At 44.7% G+C, this 25,454-nt stretch overlaps 1 protein-coding gene across 2 annotated transcripts in view; it reads left to right on the top strand.

Moving 5' to 3' along the window:
* The window catches only part of LOC121577003 (inositol 1,4,5-trisphosphate receptor type 2), a 144,815-nt gene that overhangs the window by 28,315 nt on the left and 91,046 nt on the right, over positions 1-25,454 (top strand). The window contains exons 3-24 of one of the 2 annotated variants that reach the window (XM_041890679.1): positions 1,278-1,396; positions 1,799-1,885; positions 2,656-2,814; positions 4,382-4,480; positions 7,902-7,985; positions 8,261-8,407; positions 8,836-8,931; positions 10,529-10,573; positions 14,697-14,848; positions 14,982-15,081; positions 15,284-15,444; positions 17,472-17,613; positions 18,236-18,394; positions 18,767-18,939; positions 19,213-19,332; positions 19,730-19,915; positions 20,744-20,995; positions 21,324-21,471; positions 21,755-21,902; positions 23,278-23,474; positions 24,254-24,377; positions 24,635-24,692. In XM_041890679.1, coding sequence (XP_041746613.1) covers positions 1,278-1,396; positions 1,799-1,885; positions 2,656-2,814; positions 4,382-4,480; positions 7,902-7,985; positions 8,261-8,407; positions 8,836-8,931; positions 10,529-10,573; positions 14,697-14,848; positions 14,982-15,081; positions 15,284-15,444; positions 17,472-17,613; positions 18,236-18,394; positions 18,767-18,939; positions 19,213-19,332; positions 19,730-19,915; positions 20,744-20,995; positions 21,324-21,471; positions 21,755-21,902; positions 23,278-23,474; positions 24,254-24,377; positions 24,635-24,692 — 2,956 coding nt within the window. Of the gene's footprint in view, positions 1-1,277; positions 1,397-1,798; positions 1,886-2,655; positions 2,815-4,381; positions 4,481-7,901; positions 7,986-8,260; positions 8,408-8,835; positions 8,932-10,528; positions 10,583-14,696; positions 14,849-14,981; positions 15,082-15,283; positions 15,445-17,471; positions 17,614-18,235; positions 18,395-18,766; positions 18,940-19,212; positions 19,333-19,729; positions 19,916-20,743; positions 20,996-21,323; positions 21,472-21,754; positions 21,903-23,277; positions 23,475-24,253; positions 24,378-24,634; positions 24,693-25,454 lie in introns of both variants that reach the window. The other variant, XM_041890678.1, reaches the window with a different exon arrangement.

The following is a 25,454-nucleotide window of genomic DNA, read 5'->3' as shown; positions in this document are numbered from 1 at the left end:
GGTCAGAAGTTTACATACAATAAGTTGACTGTGCCTTTAAACAAAAAACTATCTGCAACTATAAACACCATGGGACCACGCAGCCGTCATACCGCTCAGGAAGGAAACGCATTCTGTCTCCTAGAGATTAACGTACTTTGGTGCGAAAAGTGCAAATCAATCCCAGAACAACAACAAAGGACTTGTGAAGATGCTGGAGGAAACAGGTACAAAAGTATCTACAGTAAAACGAGTCCTATATCAACATAACCTGAATGACCGCTCAGCTAGAAAGAAGCCACTGCTCCAAAACCGCCATAAAAAAGCCAGAGTACGGTTTGCAATTGCACATGGGGACAAAGATCGTACTTTTTGGAGAAATGTCCTCTGGTCTGATGAAACAAAAATATAACTGTTTGGCCATAATGACCATCGTTATGTTTGGAGGAAAAAGGGGGTGGCTTGCAAGCCGGAGAACACCATCCCAACCGTGAAGCACGGGGGTGGCATCATCATGCTGTGGGGGGGCTTTGCTGCAGGAGGGACTGGTGCACTTCACAAAATAGATGGCATCATGAGGAAGGAAAATTATGTGGATATATTGAAGCAACATCTCAAGACATCAGTCAGGAAGTTAAAGCTTGGTTGCAAATGGGTTTTCCAAATGGACAATTACCCCAAGCATACTTCCAAAGTTGTGACAAAATGGCTTAAGGACAACAAAGTCAAGGTATTGGAGTAGCCATCACAAAGCCCTGACCTCAATCCTATAGAACATTTTGTGGGCAGAACTGAAAAAGCGTGTGCGAGTAAGGAGGCCTACAAACCGGACTCAGTTACACCAGCTCTGTCAGGAGGAATGGGCCAAAATTCACCCAACTTTATGTGGGAAGCTTGTGGAAGGCTACCGGAAACGTTTGACCCAAGTTAAACAATTTTAAAGGCAATGCTTCCAAATACTAATTGAGTGTATGTAAACTTCTGACCCACTGGGAATGTGATGAAAGAAATAAAAGCTGAAATAAATAATTATCTCTACCATTATTCTGACATTTCACATTCTTAAAATAAAGTGGTGTTCCTAACTGACCTAAGACAGGGAATTTTTACTAGGATTAAATGTCAGGAATTGTGAAAAACAGAGTTGCAATGTATTTGGCTAAGGTGTATGTAAACTTCCGACTTCAACTGTATGTATTCCTCACTCTCGCTCACTCACCTCCCTTCCTGTTTCTATTTCTTGATCTTTCTTTGTCTTTTTCTCCCCTATCCATCTCTCTTTTCCTCTCTCTCTCCAGACTGCCTGTTCAAGGTATGTCCGATGAACAGGTACTCAGCTCAGAAGCAGTTCTGGAAGGCCAAACAGGGCAAACAAGGCAACAATGACACAGAAGGAGACCTATTCAAGAAGTTACAGGTATGACCTTTCTCCAAGTCCTAGTGTAATTCATTCACGGTCCTGGGCACGACACCCACAGGGTGTGCAGGATTTCGATCCATCCTAGTACTAACACAATTGATTCACCTAATCAAGGGCTTGATCATTATTATAGTTGATTGGTCTAATCAAGTATGTTAGTACTGGGCTAGAACAAAAGTCTGCACACCCTGTGGGTCCCAAGGACCTGGATTGAAAAGCACTGCTTTAAGGCAAACAGGATCAGTTTGAGCAAGGCGAGGCACAGATTCGCTGATCTTGATCACATAATAAGTAGTAATTTGGGATGCAACGTGATGCAACGTGATTTGTAGATCTGTGATTCTGTGCAATCTGACTACAATGTAGTTAGCCTCAAGCATGTTTGTCTTCATTTCCCAGCATGCAGCAGAACTGGAACAGAAGCAAAATGACACAGAGAATAAGAAGCTGCTGGGAGAGGTGGTCAAGTACAGTAATGTCATCCAGGTAACGGCCAACTACAGCCAACTCCCCTTTCTTATCAGAGACGATCTCTCTGTTTGCTTTGTGCCCGTAACCTTGTGTATGTTTTCACTTGGTCACCAAAAGGCTGCCTTTCTGTCTGTAGTCTGGCCTGTAGAGCCTCACATTGCCAATGAGGTGATTTGACAGACTACATTTTGAATGGCACATAGTAAATTAAGCTTGTATCATTTCCAATTTTCAGTTAACTGCAGGTTTGTTCCATGTGGTTTCATGAGGCTTGTGGCCTCTAACTCTGCTTAAAACCGTCGTATTGAAGGATTTCAAAGGAATTGGTTTGGTCAGTTCCAGTCTCGCCACATGATTTGGCTGTTAAAAGATGAGGCTTTTTCATTTAGTGCTCTGTGTGCTTCTTTAAAGCTAAAGTCAATTTGAATGATCTATCCAGAAAAGAGACTCTTTTATATGATGAGAATAGAATTTGGGTAATGTTCTGATCCCTAATACCAAGCAGAAACTAAATTAAAAGGCTTTTGAAGTCAATTCCAAATAAAGTATAGACAAATTCTGAGCTCATAACAAATTGGTTTGATGATTGAATAAATTAGCCCTACATCTCACTTTAATAAAGAAACCAAATTCTAACGGTAACTGTTTCTTAGCAATAAATACATGTGATTGGTAAATATTAGAGTTAGGTGTTGGGGTGGGATTTGAACCAGGGACCTTGTGTATGACCTTGTGTTGTGAATGAAGTGTCCTAGTGAATTGGCTCCATTTTATTTTCACCTCAGCTTCTGCATATAAAAAGTAACAAGTACCTGACAGTGAACAAGCGTCTGCCGGCGCTGCTGGAGAAGAACGCCATGCGTGTGTCTCTGGACCCAGCCGGCAATGAGGGCTCCTGGTTCTACATCCAGCCCTTCTGGAAGCTCCGCAGCGAGGGCGATAATGTAGGTACCTTTAGTGCTGATCTTGGATCTGTGTAGCTCAGTTGGTAGAGCATGGCGCTTGCAACGCCAGGGTTGTGGGTTCGATTTCCACGGGGGACCAGTATGAAAAATGTATGCACTCACTAACTGTAAGTCACTCTGGATAAGAGCGTCTGCTAAATGACTAAAATGTAAATGTAAGTCCTCCCTGTCTATATAATCTTAATCATTGTGATCTGAAAAGCAAAACATGATCCTAGATCAGCGCTCTTACTCTGAGACTCTTTATGAAAAGGAGCTTGACCTAACTGTAACTACAGGCCACTGCTTTGAAGATGCCCTATAACTAGGGCCAGGAGTTTTTCCCGAACAAAAACTCCTAGCCCTACTTACCATAGATATGTTATGGCATACCAAACCTCATAATGAACCTCAGTATTGTTGAGATGTTTAAGTTGTGAGAGGATGTTTTTTTCTTTAAGGACTGTCTTAATATTGCAAATGTCCTGTTTTAATTACATTGGTATTATGTCCATGTCAAGGTAATGTCTTCATCCTGCTGAAATAACTCGACTGGTTGTCTCCTTTCCTTTGCTTTAGCATCCTATGGTGGAAGGTATTCTTCTTGTTTGAAGTGCATGGTGTGTGTGTGTTTAGGCCATGAGCATTGCTGTGAAAGCATGGTAGCACTAGCCTTGTATGAGCATTGCTGTGAAAGCATGGTAGCACTAGCCTTATATGAGCATTGCTGTGAAAGCATGGTAGCACTAGCCTTGTATGAGCATTGCTGTGAAAGCATGGTAGCACTAGCCTTGTATGAGCATTGCTGTGAAAGCATGGTAGCACTAGCCTTGTATGAGCATTGCTGTGAAAGCATGGTAGCACTAGCCTTGTATGAGCATTGCTGTGAAAGCATGGTAGCACTAGCCTTGTATGAGCATTGAAAAACTGAAGTACGTGTTGGCATTTCCACTACTCTTCTACAATTTGCAATTTTTTCCCTTAACTCTTATTGACTAACAAGATCTGGGAGATTTAGATTACAGCAATGATATAGATTCTTAGTTATTGTATTGGAATTGCCTGCATTTAAGTGAAACTCTTCTCTTGTTATTTTGTTGAGTCTATTTACAGTCTGTTTATTATGATATGTATGTGGTTTGAATGTAGAGTAGAGTTTGAATGTAGATGTTTGAGACTATGGTGCATACAGTACACTGCATTCAGCAATTCCCGCTACTAAAACACATTACTGTATAAATGAATGTCAATGCGCTGTGTACACCCCACAGGCTACACTTCCTTCATTGTACCATGGTTTGTGCTCATCTGCTATTTAAAACGGCACACAGAAAAAGCCCATCTCCCTGGCTTGCATTGTTGTGGGGAATGCTTATCCCTAGATAGATGGTACACTTTGCATGGGACAGGGTGTGACTGTGGACCTTTGCTGTTTGATGTGTGTCAGATCCTCTCATTCCTCTGTGCTGTGATTTGCCTCATTTATATGTGTGTTATATTTTATTCTACTTTACTCTATTTGTAATAATGTGTATGCTAGTGTCTGACCTGTGTGGTTGGTCCCTAGGTGGTGGTGGGGGACAAGGTGGTCCTGATGCCTGTGAACGCAGGGCAGCCTCTCCATGCCAGCAACATTGAGCTGTTAGACAACCCCGGCTGCAAGGAGGTAAGATCCATTGAACTGTTTGATTAGAGCTATAGTACTGATTGACTATGTAAAAATATACTGGATACAATGCATGGCAAAACGGTGCAGAAGGATGACGGCTATGTTATCTGTCCCAGCATGCAATCTCCAACAATTCCTGCATTGTTGTGTTTTTGAAGACTCCAAAAAAAGCTGCTGGTCAGCAGGTTTGTCTTCTAAGCGTGTATGATGAGATGCGAGTTGCAGAATTTCGAATCCAGGCGGCAATTCGAATCTAGGCATGTTTTTGTTTAGGCGTGTCTTTGTTTTCTAACCTTATCCTAACCTTAACTACTTGCTAGTATACCTAAACTTACCCTAACCCCCAACCCTTACCTTAACCACTCGCTAGCATGCCTTAACAATAACCTTACCCTAACGTCTAACCCTAACCACTTGCTAAATCAACTGTATCATAACATGCGTTTGGAAACCTGCCTGGTTTTTGGTATTAAGAACGTTAAGTCTAGTGGTAGCGCTGCAGACAACAGTCCACACATACCCGCTGGTAACGGGGTTACGAATGCCACCTCTGCCCCTACTCTGTCTCTCCCTCTACCTTCCGACTATCACTGTCCATAAAAAGACCCTTCCTGGTTGCAGAACTGGCAAAGTTGCAGGTATGGGAAACCTGCTGACCAGCAGCTACACTACATGACAAAGTATGTACAGTCGTGGTCAAAAGTTTTGAGAATTTTCACAAAGTCTGCTGCCTCAGTTTTGATGATGGCAATATGCATATACTCCAGAATGTCATGAAGAGTGATCAGATGAATTGCAATTAATTGCAAATCCCTCTTTGCCATGAAAATGAACTTAATCCCCCAAAAACGTTTCCACTGCATTTCAGCCCTGCCACAAAAGGACCAGCTGCCATCATGTCAGTGATTCTCTCGTTAACGCAAGGCTGGAGATCACTGTCATGCTGATTGAGTTAGAATAACAGACTGGTAGCTTTAAAAGGAGGGTGGTGCTTGAAATCATTGTTCTTCCTCTGTTAACCATGGTTACCTGCAAGGAAACACATGCCGTCATCATTGCTTTGCACAAAAAGGGCTTCACAGGCAAGGATATTGCTGCTAGTAAGATTGCATCTAAATCAACCATTTATCGGATCATCAAGAACTTCAAGGAGAGAGGTTCAATTGTTGTGAAGAAGGCATTAGGGTGCCCAAGAAAGTCCAGCAAGCGCCAGGACCGTCTCCTAAAGTTGATTCAGCTGCGGGATCGGGGCACCACCAGTGCAGAGCTTGCTCAGGAATGGCAGCAGGCAGGTATGAGTCAAGAAGGGCAGCGAGGAAGCCACTTCTCTCCAGGAAAAACATCAGGGACAGACTGATATTCTGCAAAAGGTACAGGGATTGGACTGCTGAGGACTGGGGTAAAGTCATTTTCTCTGATGAATCCCCTTTCCGTTTGTTTGGGGCATCCGTAAAACACCTGGTCCGGAGAAGACAAGGTGAGCGCTACCATCAGTCCTGTGTCATGCCAACAGTAAAGCATCCTGAGACCATTCATTTGTGGGGTTGCTTATCAGCCAAGGGAGTGGGCTCACTCACAATGTTTCCTAAGAACACAGCCATGAATAAAGAATGGTACCAACACATCCTCCGAGAGCAACTTCTCCCAACCATCCAAGAACAGTTTGGTGACGACCAATGCCTTTTCCAGCATGATGGAGCACCTTGCCATAAGGCAAAAGTGATAACTAAGTGGCTCGGGAAACAAAACATCGACATTTTGGGTCCATGGCCAGGAAACTCCCCAGGCCTTAATCCCATTGAGAACTTGTGGCCATCCTCAAGAGGCGGGTGGACAAACAAAAACCCACAAATTCGGACAAACTCCAAGCATTGATTATGCAAGAATGGGCTGCCATCAGTCAGGATGTGGCCCAGAAGTTAATTGACAGCATGCCAGGGCGGATTGCAGAGGTCTTGAAAAAGAATGGTCAACACTGTAAATATTGACTCTTTGCATAAACTTAGTCTTAGTCAGTAAAAGCCTTTGACACTTATGGAATGCTTGTAATTATACTTCAGTATACCATAGTAACATCTGACAAAAATATCTAAAAACACTGAAGCAGCAAACTTTGTGAAGACCAATACTTGTGTCATTCTCAAAACTTTTGACCACGACTGTAGATACCTGCTCGTAGAACATCTCATTCGAAAAAATCATGGTCATTAGTATGGAGTGGGTCCCCCCTTTTGCTGCTATAACAGCCTCCACTCTTCTGCGAAGGCTTTCCACTAGATGTTGGAACATTGCTGCGGGGACTTGCTTCCATTCAGCCACGAGCATTAGTGAGGTCGGGCACTGATGTTGGGGGATTAGGCCTGGCTCGCAGTCGGCGTTCCAATTCATCCCAAAGGTGTTCGATGGGGTTGAGGTCAGGGCTCTGTGCAGGCCAGTCAAGATCTTCCACATCGATTTTGACAAACCATTTCTGTATGGACCTCGCTTTGTGCACTGGGGCATTGTCATGCTGAAACAGGAAATGGCCTTCCCCAAACTGTTGCCACAAAGTTGGAAGCACAGAATTATCTAGAATGTCATTGTATGTTGTAGTGTTAAGATTTCTCTTCACTGGAACTAAGTGGCCTAGACCGAACCATGAAAAACAGCCCCAGACCATTATTCCTCCACCAAACTTTACAGTTGGTAGGTAGCGTTCTCCTGTCATCTGCCAAACCCAGAGTCGTCCGTCAGATTGCCAGATGGTGAAGCGTGATTCATCACTCCAGAGAACGCGTTTCCAATGGTAGCGAGCTTTACACCACTACAGCCGACGCATGGCATTGCGCATGGTGATCTTAGGCTTGTGTGCGGCTGCTCGGCCATGGAAACCCATTTCATGAAGCTCCCGACAAACAGCTTTTGTGCTGATATTGCTTCCAGAGGCAGTTTGGAACTCGGTAGTGAGTGTTGCAACTGAGGACAGACGGTTTTTACGCTCTACGCGCTTCAGCACTCGGTTGTCCCGTTCTGTGAGCTTGTGTGGCCTACCACTTTGCGGCTGAGCCGTTGTTGCTCCTAGACGTTTCCACTTCACAATAACAGCACTTACAGTTGACCGGAGCAGCTCTAGCAGGGCAGAAATTTGACGAACTGACTTCTTGGAAAGGTGGCATCCTATGACGGTGCCACGTTGAAAATCACAAAGCTCTTCGGTAAGGCCATTCTACTGCCAATGTTTTTCTATGGAGATTGCATGGCTGTGTACTCGATTTTATACACCTGTCAGCAAGGGGTGTGGCTGAAATAGCCAAATCCACTAATTTGAAGGTGTGTCCACATACTTTTGTGTATATAGTGTATCTGAGGCTCTGCAAAGATGTGTGTAGTCATGACAGTCTGTTGGTCTTTCCTGCTCCTCTCCTTGGTTGAACTGTAGGTGAACGCTGTGAACTGCAACACCAGCTGGAAGGTCACTCTGTTCATGAAGTTCAGTGACTACAGAGAGGACGTCCTCAAAGGAGTGAGTGTTCTTTTTCATCTTACCTAAATGCTTCCCATCACTGCCTACCTTTTGTGCAGAGGGTTGTATACACAGTGTGTTGATTGGTGCTCTCTGCTTGCACACCCACATTTAGGCATCAAATGTTTGATTTACAAATGGTTATAGCATCATTATACCATTTTTGCTCAGTTTATAAGAGCTCACTCAAATAATGTGTTCATTTAATCTAAGTGTTTCTTTTCAGTTCCTTAGCCCAAACAGCTAAACCATGCTGTCGTCTCTCTCTTGGTCAGGGTGATGTGGTGCGTCTGTTCCACGCCGAGCAGGAGAAGTTCCTGACATGTGACGAGTACAGGAATCAGCAGCACATCTTCCTCAGGACTACCCTGCGACAGTCTGCTACCTCCGCCACCAGTTCCAAAGCACTCTGGGAAATAGAGGTACCTGCACAATGATTGCGTCCCATTTCTCCCAAAGTGCACTCCTCCCCACACATGTATTAGTGTGGGTTGGAGGGAGTTTCCACCATATTTCTTACAGCATTCCTTTTCCTTTAAATCAACAAAGACAATTGAACAAGTGCATACTTAGGACATAGAATTGAGACAGAGCGAGAAGTACTTTGTCTGCTCTGAATTTAGCTCTTGATATGGTAGGACGAGTAGAAACACCTATTTTGAATAGGCAGTATCACAGAGGGAGATTTAAACGAGTGTCTTCCTCTTGAACAAATACATGAAATCATACATCGTAGTGTTATGAATTGGCTGACTAGTGATGACCGTTATCGGCCATTGTGAGTGGTTTTGTGGGAGCTTTCTGGTATGATTATGATTATTGTGTTTTTAAATGTGTTTCTCCATTGTAGGTTGTGCACTACGACCCCTGCAGAGGGGGTGCCGGCCAGTGGAACAGCCTGTTTCGTTTCAAACACCTGGCCACTGGGAACTACCTGGCAGCAGAGGTAGGCTGTTAATTTCTCTTCGCTCGCTCGCTCACTCGCACACACAGGCTTAGGCGGTATCCAGATTGTCACCTTTATGCCGACCTTGTGCCATCTTGGATATTCGGTAATACCGGCACTGAACACAAGGGTCGCTGTTTTTCAAACCCCACTGAGCCACTGTAATCCGAAGGTTAGCAATGCTAACAAGTACATGTCAAATCCCATAGAGAATGCTCATGAGCGCATTGCGAATTTTCTTATACAGTCTGACCTGAACTATTTGCAGGACAGACATCCCAGCTCATAAAGTTATACAATTAACTCAAAAATGCTACTCACAGTTTGCTGCACGCACAAAACAAATATTAGACAGCAAGGCTATTGATCCAGGAGGGGATTCTCTGCTGTTACCAAGCAAAGTTTGATTTTGGAAGAAGCTAACCATTTGGATAGATGGCTAACTAGCTACTAAATTAGCAAGCTAAATGTGCAACTGCAGAGCTTTTAGCACAGTTTAGACTGTTAACTTAATAGTTATAAGAGATCCAGCTGGCAAACATTTAGTTGTGAATTCCATACTGTAACTAGATCACCTGACTCGTGCTGCACAACAGTGAGTGACTCACAAGGCTCCGGTCTCTCGTCGCTGTGTGCTTGTAAACAAACACCATGTGACTGGGGACTGACTACCTGTAAGCTTCAGAATGAAAAATTATGTGACAAGTGAAATGAAGAACGCAATGTTCTTTATCTCCTAATGTATTGCACAAGTTGATGGCAGGTATTTCATTTAAAAGTAGCTACAAATATTAAAATGTATTAAAAAAACTTTAAAGAAATAGATTTGACGGTATTGAAAAACCATCCCATGGCTATTTCCAAATACCCCGGTATAAGGTATACTTCCTACGTAAAGACTAACCATGAATTACTCATCAGTAATACAGGATGTTGTTCACGTACATTACTTTCCTATCACATGATATTTGTACATTGCTTTCCTTATCACATCACATGATATTTGACAAAATACGTGGAATTATTCAAATGACCGACATTACCAACCCTTGTTCGATTTTTTTTCTGACTTGACTGATTGCCAGCGTATGGGTGTTTTCAACTCGGGTTAACATCCTGTCACTACTGGTTAATAATGCCTACCTTACATGGAACTGAGAGATGCCAACACACCACAATGGAGCACTCAGTCTCTGTACCGTCTCTGTGCTGTCTCTTATGTCAGTCCTCACAGTGGTCAGGCTGTGAGGGTGCTGATCTAGGATCAGGTCCTCCCTGTCAATATCAATAGCCTCTAGCTACAGACTGTGTTTATGTACATTATACATCTGGGAGAAGGCTAGTAGTGAGAGGTGAGCAGATGTTGATGTTCCAGATGTGCTGTAGATGGCAGTGTTCCCATTGTTATGGCCCTCTCTCTGCAATGTCCTGTATTGTGTTGTACAGGTGCAGCACTGCAAGAAGAATTCCCCAAAGGGGATAAGAAAGTTGATCAAATCAGTCAACTTAATCACAATCAACAATATGTTCTTCTAGAATAGTTTCTCAGACAATGGTGTGCAGTGTGTGTGGGTCTGAGTTTCTTCTCTTCCTATAGATTAATCCTGATTTCCGGGATGAGAGTGTGGATTCTAAAACAGAGGTGAGTCAGGTCAGTGATACACTATTCATGTTTTCAGATTCCTGTCTGATGGACCTTAGTCTGGACCTCAGGTCCACTGATTTTAACATGGTATACTGTGCATTCGGAAAGTATTCAGACCCCTTGATTTTTTTGACATTTTGTTACGTTACAGCCTTATTCTAAAATTGATTAAATAAAACAACTTCCCCTCATTAATCTACACACAATACCCCATAATGACAAAGCGAAAACAGGTTTTTAGGAAATTTAGCAAATGTATAAAAAAATACCTTATTTACATAAGTATTCAGACCCTTTGCTATGAGACTCGAAATTGAGCTTTGGTGCATCCTGTTTCCATTGATCATCCTTGAGATGTTTCTACAACTTGTTTGGAGTCCACCTGTGGTAAATTCAATTGATTGGACATGATTGGGAAAGACACTCACCTGTCTATATAAAATCAAATCAAATCAAATTTTATTGGTCACATGCGCCGAATACAACAGGTGCAGACATTACAGTGAAATGCTTACTTACAGCCCTTAACCAACAGTGCATTTATTTTAAACAAAAAAGTAAGAATAAAACAACAACAAAAAAGTGTTGAGAAAAAAAGAGCAGAAGTAAAATAAAGTGACAGTAGGGAGGCTATATATACAGTAAAATAAAGTGACAGTAGGGAGGCTATATATACAGGGGGGTACCGTTGCATAGTCAATGTGCGGGGGCACCGGCTAGTTGAGGTAGTTGAGGTAATATGTACATGTGGGTAGAGTTAAAGTGACTATGCATAAATACTTAACAGAGTAGCAGCAGCGTAAAAAGGATGGGGTGGGGGGCAGTGCAAATAGTCCGGGTAGCCATGATTAGCTGTTCAGGAGTCTTATGGCTTGGGGGTAGAAGCTGTTGAGAAGTCTTTGGACCTAGACTTGGCACTCCGGTACCGCTTGCCGTGCGGTAGCAGAGAGAACAGTCTATGACTAGGGTGGCTGGAGTCTTTGACAATTTTGAGGGCCTTCCTCTGACACCGCCTGGTATAGAGGTCCTGGATGGCAGGGAGCTTTGCCCCAGTGATGTACTGGGCCGTACGCACTACCCTCTGTAGTGCCTTGCGGTCAGAGGCCAAGCAGTTGCCATACCAGGCGGTGATGCAACCAGTCAGGATGCTCTCGATGGTGCAGCTGTAGAATTTTTTGAGGATCTGAGGACCCATGCCAAATCTTTTTAGTCTCCTGAGGGGGAATAGGCTTTGTCGTGCCCTCTTCACGACTGTCTTGGTGTGTTTGGACCATGATAGTTCGTTGGTGATGTGGACACCAAGGAACTTGAAGCTCTCAACCTGTTCCACTACAGCCCGTCGATGAGAATGGGGGCGTGCTCAGTCCTCTTTTTTTTCCTGTAGTCCACAATCATCTCCTTTGTCTTGGTCACGTTGAGGGAGAGGTTGTTGTCCTGGCACCACACGGCCAGATCTCTGACCTCCTCCCCTATAGGCTGTCTCATCGTTGTCGGTGATCAGGCCTACCACTGTTGTGTCGTCGGCAAACTTAATGATGGTGTTGGAGTCGTGCCTGGCCATGCAGTCATGGGTGAACAGAGAGTACAGGAGGGGGACTGAGCACGCACCCCCTGAGGGGCCCCCGTGTTGAGGATCAGTGTGGCAGATGTGTTGTTACCTACCCTTACCACCTGGGGGCGGCCCGTCAGGAAGTCCAGGATCCAGTTGCAGAGGGAGGTGTTTAGTCCCAGGATCCTTAGCTTAGTGATGAGCTTAGAGGGCACTATGGTGTTGAATGCTGAGCTGTAGTCAATGAATAGCATTCTCACGTAGGTGTTCCTCTTGTCCAGGTGGGAAAGGGCAGTGTGGAGTGCGATAGAGATTGCATCATCTGTTGGGGCGGTATGCAAATTGGAGTGGGTCTAGGGTTTCTGGGATTATGCTGTTGATGTGAGCCATGACCAGTCTTTCAAAGCACTTCATGGCTACAGACGTCAGTGCTACGGGTCGGTCCCACAGTTGACAGTGCATGTCAGAGCAAAAACCAAGCCACATGATTGTGTCGAGGCACAGATCTGTGGAAGGGTACAAAAAAATGTCTGCAACATTGAAGGTCCCCAAGAACACAGTGGCCTCCATCATTCTTAAATGGAAGAAGCTTGGAACCTCCAAGACTCTTCATAGAGCTGGCCGCCTGGCCAAACTGAGCAATCGGGGGAGAAGGGCCTTGGTCAGGGAGGTGACCAAGAACCCGATGGTCACTCTGACAGAGCTCCAGAGTATCCAGAAGGACAACCATCTCTGCAGCACTCCACCAATCAGGCCTTTATAGTAGAGTGGCCAGACGGAAGCCACTCCTCCAGTAAAAGGCACATGACAGCCCACTTGGAGTTTGCCAAAAGGCTCCTAAAGGACTCTCAGACCTTGAGAAACAAGATTCTCTGGTCTGATGAAACCAAGATTAAACTCTTTGGCCTAAATGCCAAGTGTCACGTCTGGAGGAAACCAGGCACCGCTCATCACCTGGCCAATACCATCCCTACGGTGAAGCTTGGTGGTGGCAGCATCATGCTGTGGGGATGTTTTTCAGTAGCAGGGACTGGGAGACTATTCAGGATAGAGGGAAAGATGAACGGAGCAAAACACAGAGAGATCCTTGATGATAACCTGCTCCAGACCGCTCAGGACCTGAGACTGGAGTGAAGGTTCACCTTCCAACAGGACAACGACCGTAAGCACACAGCCAAGACAATGCAGCAGTGGCATTGGGACAAATCTCTGAATGTCCTTGAGTGGCCCAGCCAGAGCCCGGACTTGAACCCGATCGAACATCTCTGGAGAGACCTGAAAATAGCTGTGCAGCGAAGCTCCCAATCCAACTTGACAGAGCTTGAGAGGATCTGCAGAGAAGAATGGGAGAAACTCCTCAAATACAGGTGTGCCAAGCTTGTAGCGTCATACCCAAGAAGACTCGAGGCTGTATTCGCTGCCAAAGGTGCTTCAACAAAGTACTGAGTAAAGGGTCTGAATAGCTGTTTTTGCTTAGTCATTACGGGGTATTGTGTTTAGATTGATCAGGAAAAAAAAACAGATTTAATCCAATTTAGAGTAAGGCTGTAACGTAACAAAATGTGGAAAAAGTGAAGGGGGTCTATGAGTATTCTGCTATGTGTGATGTTTACTTAATGATAATGAAGGTCATTCAATAGATTGTTTAGAGCAGTTGAACAACGCATGACAATGGTCTCTCCTAGAAAATCAAATACAAACAATACTGCATAAAGGGTAGATCAAAAGCTAATGGACCTGTGAATCCTCTACAAACAGTGTGTTACTGCTAAGAGAGCAACTCTGCGTGTGTGTGTTTCTCTGCAGTGGTAGAGGGAGTGTGCCTGTCAAACACTGGGCCTCCTGCCGGGGCACCTTGTTCTCTCACACCACCTCAAACTCCTATTACACAATCCTCTCTCACACTCACCAGCAAGAACATATGCTTCTGGTCACGTGCACTCTCTCTCTTTCTTCCTTTCTTCTCTCTCTCGCTCACTTTAGACTTTATCTCACTCACTCTCACATGCGAACACACACACACACACACAATGTACAAAACGTATTTCCAGACAGCTTTTTTCTGCACAAAGCTACCTTCTGCATTGGTATTCTGCCTCCGCAAGGAGCACTCGCGCGCGCACACAGTCGGCTCAGACGCTCAGGGGGCTCCTTACATAAAGTCTGGGTGTGGGGGTGCCTTGTGAGAGAGGGAGGGGAGACAGACGTGCTGTCTGCTCTGCTGTTATATGCTGCTGGATGGAGTGAGTCACCAGAGGAAAGGAAAGGAGAGTGGAGGAGAGGTGCGGAGACACGGGGGCGGCTCAGAGGAGCTGCTTCCCATTGACATGCAGAGAGCGCTGCAGCGGTTAACCCTCTCAGTACTGTCTGATTATCTGTCTGCAGCATCCACACAGTGCAGTCCAAACCTCATCCACAGTCTCATTGTTATTACGTAAGCTGCCATAGTTTTTTTTCTCAGTGCTATGGATCTGTGGCACAGGCTTATTGATATGAGCATTGAGAATGGTAGTTGTAAGAACTTTGGTATTCTCCTCCTTGTGTGTGTCTGTGTTATCTGTCTGTCTGCAGACGGAGATGAATACAGTGTACTCCCAGAGGAAGCGTCAGGCTGCAGAGAAGATAGCCTACACCCTGGTGTCTGTGCCCCATGGCAACGACATCGCCTCTCTGTTTGAGCTGGACGCCACCACACTGCAGAGGGTTGACTGTCTGGTGCCCAGGTCAGACTGGCCCCTAAAACACACTTAAGATATCTAAAACACTTCGAACACTTTTAAAGGACTCTTGGAAGAGATCTCAATTACAGCCTAATTAACTATAAACACACTTAAAACACACTTTGCCTTCCCTCAGGAACTCGTACGTACGACTGAGACACCTGTGTACCAACACCTGGGTGACTAGCGCCAACTTTCCCATCGACACTGAGGAGGAGCGCCCCGTCATGCTCAAGGTCCCACATTACCCCCCTGCTTTTTAAGTTCCACTATTGTTGTTTTTTTGTGCATCAAAACTCACTTATCGCAACGTAGTCACAAACTCCTCCCCCCAACTTTTCCCCATTGTCAATTACTATTAGAAATAGGGTTTGTTGTGGAGTTTGGAAGGATTGTGCTTGAGTCTGTTGGCTGATACTGAATGCCCTCTACACACAGATTGGCACGTGCCTTACGAAGGAGGACAAGGAGGCATTTGCCATTGTCTCTGTGCCCCTGTCTGAGGTCCGAGACCTGGACTTTGCTAACGATGCCAACAAGGTCCTGGAGTCGACCGTGAGGCAGCTGCAGAACGGCAACATTGCTCAGAACGATAGGAGGTACAGAACAGTCTAGCCCTATATAGGACGCTGCTCAGAACGATAGGAGGTACAGAACAGTCTAGCCCTATATAGGACGCTGCTCAGAATGATAGGAGGTACAGAACAGTCTAGCCCTATATAGGACGCTGCTCAGAACGATAGGAGGTACAGAACAGTCTAGCCCTATATAGGACGCTGCTCAGAATGATAGGAGGTACAGAACAGTCTAGCCCTATATAGGACGCTGCTCAGAATGATAGGAGGTACAGAACAGTCTAGCCCTATATAGGACGCTGCTCAGAATGATAGGAGGTACAGAACAGTCTAGCCCTATATAGGACGCTGCTCAGAATGATAGGAGGTACAGAACAGTCTAGCCCTATATAGGACGCTGCTCAGAACGATAGGAGGTACAGAACAGTCTAGCCCTATATGGACGCTGCTCAGAACGATAGGAGGTACAGAACAGTCTAGCCCTATATAGGACGCTGCTCAGAATGATAGGATGTACAGAACAGTCTAGCCCTATATAGGACGCTGCTCAGAACGATAGGAGGTACAGAACAGTCTAGCCCTATATAGGACGCTGCTCAGAATGATAGGAGGTACAGAACAGTCTAGCCCTATATAGGACGCTGCTCAGAATGATAGGAGGTACAGAACAGTCTAGCCCTATATAGGACGCTGCTCAGAATGATAGGAGGTACAGAACAGTCTAGCCCTATATAGGACGCTGCTCAGAATGATAGGAGGTACAGAACAGTCTAGCCCTATATAGGACGCTGCTCAGAATGATAGGAGGTACAGAACAGTCTAGCCCTATATAGGACGCTGCTCAGAATGATAGGAGGTACAGAACAGTCTAGCCCTATATAGGACGCTGCTCAGAACGATAGGAGGTACAGAACAGTCTAGCCCTATATAGGACGCTGCTCAGAATGATAGGAGGTACAGAACAGTCTAGCCCTATATAGGACGCTGCTCAGAACGATAGGAGGTACAGAACAGTCTAGCCCTATATAGGACGCTGCTCAGAATGATAGGAGGTACAGAACAGTCTAGCCCTATATAGGACGCTGCTCAGAACGATAGGAGGTACAGAACAGTCTAGCCCTATATAGGACGCTGCTCAGAACGATAATCCTTTTACTGAAGGCATATCTATAATCCGTAACTCCTTGTCCGTCCATCCAGATTGTATAATGTGTGGATATCTGTGAAGAAACCATATGAGCCTAACTTTTCTCCAAACTGGCACCTATAACTCAGCTGTAGTAGACAGCACGAAAGACACTCTTCCGCAAAGCCTACCACTGTTTTCCCCAGCCGAGTTATACTGTAGGTGCCAGTTTGGAGAAAAGTTAGGCTCATATGGTTTCTTTACAGATATCTACACATTATACAATCTGGATGGATTGGACAAGTACCCCCCTAAAACATTTTCAGGCTCCACATTCTAACCGTCTAGGACAACCATGCTCCAAGACATCCTGTCTGTGTCTGAAAATGTTACTAGACGTCAAATCCTTGCTTCCTCTTTTATTGTTTCCGCCAATCGCCTTTCTTAAAGCGCATTGGATGTCGGAGGGGAGGGACTTTGGATCCTCTCCTTCCTTGCTTTGAGATGGAGCAGAATCTGAGAATTAAGAAAATGGGGACGGAGAAAGCAATTATTTGACGGCTAGTAACGATTTTAGACAGAGCAATGCAATTGAAAATAGCTCCTGAGTACAATACATGTGATAGCCCTACAATCAGTTTAGGAGGGACAGTATGCCCCCTAGTGACACATCCGAGGGTTACATTGTGTATTTGGTTTATTTAGAATACTATGTGATCCAATCAGGTTTAAATGAGTCTCCGTTTTAATTTCCTCATTCCCTGTGGCTGCTCTATGTCCACAACAACTGTGGCTCTCAGACAGACAATCTGTTCTGTGTACTACTGTCATATCCACCAATGTTCTTCTCCTGCTACCATAAAACATACTTTCAGACTGCTGAAGCAAGTGTACCAATGCTCTTTTGCGGGCCCATGTTTCCCAGGTTTGTGACCAAGCTGTTGGAGGACCTGATCTTCTTTGTGTGCGAGGTCCCCAACAACGGTCAGGACGTACTGTCTGTGGTCATCTCCAACCCAAACAGAGAGAGGCAGAAACTAATGAGGGAACAGAACATTCTAGCCCAGGTCAGCTCAATCATACACTCACACACACTCTCCCAGAATATTACCTAAACAAGTCTAGCTTTGGTCTTGCTTCTGCTTTGGCCAGTTCCTGTATTGTCTGTCGTTGTCTTAACAAATATATTGGGTAATGATGGCAAAGAGAAGCATGCAGACCTTGATCTCTTTTTCTTCATTGACCAGTTTAGATTTACATCTACAACAGCTGTTAAATTGAACAACAACTGTGCAGATTTCTTTTGACGTCATAGACATATTGACTAATGCAGAAGCAGACTGGCACGCAAGCTAGAGGAAGGTGAATTCCACTCTCTCTTCCTCATGGTCATTACACTGTGATTTATGGGGATTAGAGTGCAGAGAGTAGGCGGTCCATCTGATAGCAGTAATTAAAGGGAGCAATAACTCAAGTCCATTATGCCAAAGGCTATGCTAATAGCATTGTCATAGCATTGTTAGCACTAATGATGCTGGCAGTGGTCATTATCAGAATTAGGGAGGATACAGACAACATCAACAAAATCTCCGTTTGAGGTGCAATTGCTTTGGCATCAACAAGTTATCGTTTCATAATCTTGTAACCTCTGAAATGCCTCTTTCTCTCTCACACTGTGTCTGTCTCCAGATTTTTGGTATTCTGAAGGCCCCGTTCACAGACCTGGGGGAGGGTCCCATGCTGAAGCTGGAGGACTTGGGGGACCAGCGCTACGCTCCCTTTAAGTACATGCTGCGGCTGTGCTACCGAGTGTTGCGCCACTCCCAACAAGACTACCGCAAGAATCAGGTTAGTAGTCCTCCCTAGTTGTCCTCAAAACCTACCTTCCTTGGTCAATAAATTCAGTGACTATAGTACCATACTAGTGTATGGATTTGTGTTAGCATATCTCAGAACTCATCATTAGTTAATGCAGTCACATGAATGTGAGAGATGAAAATCCTTTGTTGTGTTTTGGTTAATGTAGCTCAAGTAGAAATAGAATACCATGTCTGTCATTTAAAGTATGCCCATGAGGGTGAAGTCAAATTGTTGTGGTCTGAGGTGCTTTCCCATTCTAGTAGTTCCAACGCTATGCTCTTAACCCTGCTATCCCACTAGAACATATGTATTCCTGTGATGGTATCGATTGCGATTAACTGGTCTCATTCTGCCCTCCAGGAGTACATAGCCAAGAAGTTCTCCATCATGCAGTCTCAGATCGGTTACGAGATCCTGGCTGAGGACACCATCACTGCCCTGCTCCACAACAACCGCAAGCTGCTGGAGAAACACATCACAGCCAAGGAGATCGAGACCTTCGTCAATCTGCTGCGACGCAACCGAGAGCCCAGGTCAGGGCAGAGCAGGGAGGAGGGATGTGCTATACATAACACACATTATAACATGCATATGACACAAAACACATTTGATCCACAATGATCCCAACGTTTGGGTTAGATATACAAACTGGGGCTATAACGCACAATGTGCCAAAAAAAAAAAGTATAATACTGTATATTTGTGTTGCCTATGGTTGCGTGATATTTTAAAGCCACTGTACTGGGTTCAAAGTCTTTGAGCAGATTTAGTCCAATAAGTTTGGTTGTCCTCTGTCTTCCTATCAGGTTTCTGGACTACCTGTCAGACCTGTGTGTGTCCAATAAGACGGCCATCCCAGTGACACAGGAGCTCATCTGTAAATTCATGCTGAACCCCGCCAACGCTGAAATCCTCATCCAGACCAAGTGAGTCACACACACAAACACCCTGTTCTCTTTACCTAACACTGTAGTGCAGGTGAAGTCTGTTCAGAATCAGCTTCTCAGATTGGGGACTGTTACCTGTCTTTTTACTGTGCAATGGGCATGACTCTGTTAAACACTAATTCACATTCAGCTGGCACATCTGTATAAAAAGACAGCTTGGATGAATATCAGTTAGCTAGTGTATGCAGAATTGTACACAGTTCAAATATAGTACAGTATAGTACATAGTAGGCACTAAGTATCCAGGCAAGGTGTTCAGATGTAAGCAGCGAAGAGAATTGGCAGATTATGCATGTAGTACAAGCTGCAGAAAGAATGCTCTGTATTGCGCTTCATCTCCTTTGGCCATCTTCCACCCCTCTCCCCCTCCCCCCAGGCTCATCCCCAACATGGATACAACCCTGCAGTCGTCCGTGCTGCAGGAGGACACCGAGGAGGACGAGGAGGTGTGGCTCTACTGGATTGACAGCCACAAGGAGCCACACGGCAAGTCCATCCGCCACCTGGCCCAGGACGCCAAGGGCAACCACAAGCTGGACAACGACGTCATCACCTACTACAGGTACTAGACAGCTACTGCAGCAGGGCGTTCTGGGAATCTTTATTAGACACTAAGTGCCGAAACATTGGTTCTCCAATTTATTTATGTATCAAGTATTCATGGTCCTTTAGTCTAGTCTAGTCTATAATAATAATAATAATATGCCATTTAGTAGACTCTTTTATCCAAAGCGACTTACAGTCATGTGCGCATACATTTTTACGTATGGGTGGTCCTGGGGATCGAACCCACTACCCTGGCGTTACAAGCGCCATGCTCTACCAATTGAGCTACCACCTTGTCAACCATTTGGGTATGCGTTTTCAGCTCCTACATTGTGAATAAATAATGAGTCCCACTTTTTTCCTTACCATTGATTGATTGAAACACATTTACTGTCACAGTTCAACAACTGGCTGGACGTATTTGGCCCAGGGTTATTTTATTTGGCCTCAAGTTTTCTGAGCAAAAATTTTTTTTTAATTGTTGGACCAGCAAATCAGCTCCAAGTGATTTTTAATTTTGGAAATCTGTTCCAAAGTATTCCCACGCATAATAGAGAGATGTGATCGTATACAAAGCAAGGTGTGAAATTATTGTTTTAGTCAAATATTATATCTGTTTGGGCTTTTTGCGGTCAATTTGCTGTCTACAAATTATTTGTAATTATGTTCTGCCCCCCTGACAATCCACTCTAGTAGAAATAGGCTATATCTAGTTGATGATCCCTATACTACAGTATGTCATATTTCTATGGGACTTATGAGTGTGCAGGCGCTATTCCTTTTACATTTCTATGACACCTCTTCTCCATCCATTTCCTCTCTATCTCCCCCATCCACCTTCCAGATACCAGCTCAACCTGTTTGCCAAGATGTGTCTGGACCGCCAGTACTTGGCTATCAACCAGGTGTCCAGCCAGCTGCCTGTGGACCTGATCCTGCGCTGCATGTTTGACGACTACCTGCCCTACAACTTGCGAGCCTCCTTCTGCCGCCTCATGCTGCACATGCACGTGAACCGCGAGCCCCAGGAGGCCGTGGTGGCCGTGCGCTACGCCCGCCTCTGGACCGAGATCCCCTCCAAGATCACCATCCACGAGTGAGTGTGTTTATGTGTGGCTTTGGGATCTGTGGATCTGGCAATAACGTATCTGTAACTGGCACACCACCTGAAAGAAAATGACCTCTGGGTAGAGAATCATCGCAGATTAATTGCATCTTCAGTTTGCTACATTTTTTAATGCATGTAGGTAGCGACAGCACTTTCTTTTCTCTACAGAATCATTGCAGTCAGATTTTCTAGGCTGAAGGTCTATTTCACAGTTTTAAACAACTTGAACAAGTGATTTCTCTGTTCATTCGTTTCTCATGTAAAGACTAGAGTTGCTATGCTATACCATAACTATCCTCTATAACTGTCACCCCAGGTATGAGTATGAGTTCACTGACACCTCCAGAGAGGAGATGAAGAGGAAGTTTGCCCCCACCATGGAGTTTGTAGAGGAATACCTCAAGGACGTGGTCAGCCAGCCCTTTCCCTTTGGAGACGAAGAGAAGAATGAACTGACTCTGGAGGTAAAAGATGGTACACAACTATTTGTGTGATTGGTTGTAATCCAAACTATGGATATAGACATGCTCACTTTCTTTTTTTGTGTTTTTCACAATACATTTTACAATACAACACCACATACACAATAATACAACTCTTACAACAGTCGTTCTCCCACCCCACCCAGTGGTGACCACCCTACCCATCACAAAGATGGTGATAGACATGATTACTTTCTGATTTTCAAGTTGTCTAACTCTGGTCTCTGTGGGGAAATCCTCATCCCTCTCATCTCCTGTCTTGTAGGTGGTGCACCTGGCCCGTAACCTGGTTTATTTTGGCTTCTACAGCTTCAGTGAGCTGCTGCGTCTCACGCGCACCCTGCTGGCCATCCTGGACTTTGTCCAGCACCCACTCACCTACATGGCCGAGCTCAGCAAGAGCCCCGAGACAGGTCAGTCTCACAGAGAATGAATGAGTGAATTAATTAATGGATTAAAACATCTAATTAAAACACAAAACTATTTATTTGTTTACCACATTTATTAAGCATGCACATTTCATATTGATTAATACAATATAGATAGGTATATGACATGGTACATCAGTAGATATGTTATATGAGTACACTGAACAAAAATATAAACGCAACATTTTCAATGATTTTACTGAGTTACAGTTCATATAAGAACATCAGTCAATTGAAATAAATTCATTAGGCCCTAATCTATGGATTTCACATGACTGGGCAGGGTTGCAGCCGTGGGTAGGCCTTGGAGGGCATAGGCCCACCCACTTGGCAGCCAGGCCCAGCCAATCAGAATGAGTTTATCCCCACAAAAGGGCTTTACATTAACATTTTAGTCATTTAGCAGACGCTATTATCACACAGACATTCTTCTCAGGACCCCCTCACACCCCCTAAGATGATACCGCAGGTGAAGAAGCCGTATGTGGAGGTCCTGGACTGGCGTGGTTACACGTGGTCTGTGGTTTTGAGGCGTACTGCAAAATTCTCTAAAACAACGTTGGAGGCGGCTTATGGTAGAGAAATGAACATTAAATTATCTGGCAACAGCTGTGGGGGACATTCCTGTAGTCAACATGCCAATTTCACGCTCCCTCAAAACTTGAGACATCTGTGGCATTGTGTTGTGTGACAAAACTGCACATTTTAGAGTAGCCTTTTATTGTCCCAGCCCAAGGTGCACCTGTGTAATGATCATGCTGTTTAATCAGCTTCTTGATATGCCACACATGTCAGGTGGATGGATTATCTTGGCAAAGGAGAAACGCTCACTAACAGGGATGTAAACAAATTTGTGGACAACATTTTAGAGAAATAAGCTTTTTGTGCGGATGGAAAATGTCTGGGATTTTTTTATTTCAGCTCATGAATCATGGGACCAACACTTTACATGTTGTGTTAATATGTTTGTTCAGTGTAGATGACAGTGTCCAGATCACAATCAGAAACAACTTTAAGAGACATGGGTTCTGCTCCCCATCTTTTTATGAAACCTACTGTAGTCTAAAGAGCTTGTATGTCCTAGATTGTGTTCATTAGGACACATTTTTACATTTACATTTTAGTCATTTAGCAGACGCTCTTATCCAGCGTGACTTACAGTTAGTGAGTGCATACATTTTCATACTGGTCCCCCGTGGGAATCGAACCCGCAACCCTGGCGTTGCAAGCGCCATGCTCTACTAACTGAGCTACACGGGACACACAATGGAAAATGTTGCCAGGTAGTCCCTCTCTTTTTCAGTCTGTTTCCTTATGTTTGGTGCCCAATGAACACCTCCATGGTCTCGCTGTCCTCCAGGGAACAATGTGTTGCGTACCATCCACGGCGTGGGGGAGATGATGACTCAAATGGTGCTGAGTAGAGGGCAAGTCCAGCCTCACCACCTCCCGAACACGCCCCCGTCCCTCCAGGATGGAAAACAACCTCTCTGTCTGCCCGACAACGAGGATGTCATGGTCATGGACACCAAGCTCAAAATCATTGAGATCCTACAGGTGAGTGGAGCGCCACCATGTGGTCTGGAGGGCCAGTTACCTGTAACTGTTGTAATGTAGTGGCTTGAGGCTGGCTGTGGTCAAATTCTCTATACCTGTCTCCAATGCTTTTGAATACTTGAGGGGAAGTGATTGATTGTATACTTCTGGTACAATATTGTACTATAAATGGTTCCTTCCTGTATTATACATATGCTAAAATGTTTTCTATTCTACTGGGCCATTTACTTTATGTTTGTATTCTTAACTTTTATTATTTCTTATTGTTGCATTGTCGAGAAGGAACCTGCAAGTAAGCATTTAGTTGGATGGTGTATACCAGGGGTCGGCAACAGGCTGACCAAAACTGGCCTGCGAGTGATAATTTTTTGTTGAAAAAATCACCAGGAATTCAGCTAGAAATGAGTTTCATTTAGGAAATCTGTTCCCAAGTATTCCCACAAATAGAAAAAGAGACGTGATCGTGACTCAATGCAATCAAGGTATGCCATTATTGTTATTTTCAAATGCAATTTATTTTTGGGCTTAGTTGTGGTCTACTTGCAGTGTACAAATTATTATAATTTTGTTCCTGCCCCCCGACCATCCGCTTCGACAAAACTCGGCCCACGGCTGAATCTAGTTGCCTGCCCCTGATATATACCATGTGTGGTAACGCAACAACAAAAAGTTGGTATCCACTGTTTAAGGTCTCTGATTTCCCTATTTTAGCTTTGTATACATTTGAGGTATTTAACATTGTGATCCTTTTATCTGCTTCCATCTTGTTCTCCCATTAGTTCATTCTGAGTGTGCGACTGGACTATAGGATCACCTACCTGCTGTCCATCTATAAGAAAGAGTTTGGGGACAGTAATCTATCGGACAGTTCTATGTCATTATCTGAATTCCCCTCAATGTCAGGTAATGCTCTACCATTACATAAGGACATCTTGGCCTGGTCCCAGATCTGTTTGTACTGTCTTGCCAACTCCTATGCTCGAAATGGGACCAGGCTAGGGGAATCTTGAGTGTTTCAGTTAATACCTGAGGGGAATCCTGCTGGTTTGTTGATTACTGTTGTAATCGGTTGTTTGCGCTGTGCTGTCACAGTCACTAATGACTTTCTGTAATTGGGCTTTCTATAATTGGGTTCAGTGATTTCACAATATTTTGCACAGTTTCAGATCCAGACATTGATGAGATTGCAGCAAAAGCAGAGACCATGTTTGCTGGAAGGTAAGTAAGCTGTGTGCATATGCATTTGTGTGTGTGTGTGTGAGAAAAAGGGTGCACTGTGGTTTTAGTTCAGAGAAAAGTGCTGTCTGTGAGTGTATATGTATGTGTGTGCCAGTGTCTGTCTAAAACCTTCGGTCGCCAGCTGGACGGTATTTCCTAAGACACATTGGTGCAGCTGGCTACCGGGTTAAGCGGTCGGGTGTTAAGAAGCGCGGTTTGGCGGGTAATGTTTCGGAGTGACCCTCAACACGGGGGCCCCTCAGGTGTGTGTGTGTGTGTACTCCCTGTTCACCCACGACTGCGTGGGCATTGCACGACTCCAATACCATCATCAAGTTTCATGACAACACGACGGTGGTAGGCCTGATCACCGACGGTGATGAGACTGCCTACAGGGAGGAGGTCAGAGACTTGGCAGTGTGTTGCCAGGACAACAACCTCTACCTCAACGTCAGTAAGACCAAGGAGCTGATGGTGGACTACAGGAGTAAGAGGGGAGAGCACGCCCCCATCCACATCAACAGGGCTGTAGTGGAGCTGGTCGAGCGCTTCAAATTCCTTGGCGTCCACATCACTAAGGACTTAACATGGTCCACTCACAGCCACAGGAGTCGTGACGATTTAATACATTTTAGAATAAGGCTGTAACGTAACAAAATGTGGAAAAAGTCAAGGCGTTTTAATACTTTCCGAATGCACTGTACATTACATATATACACACACACACACACAACACACACACACCGACACAACACACATGCA

Source organism: Coregonus clupeaformis, chromosome 11 (assembly GCF_020615455.1).
Source record: "Coregonus clupeaformis isolate EN_2021a chromosome 11, ASM2061545v1, whole genome shotgun sequence".
Taxonomy (NCBI): Eukaryota; Metazoa; Chordata; class Actinopteri; order Salmoniformes; family Salmonidae; genus Coregonus; species Coregonus clupeaformis.
Note: the sequence above shows the minus strand (reverse complement) of the source record. Positions and strands in the feature narration are given on the sequence as shown.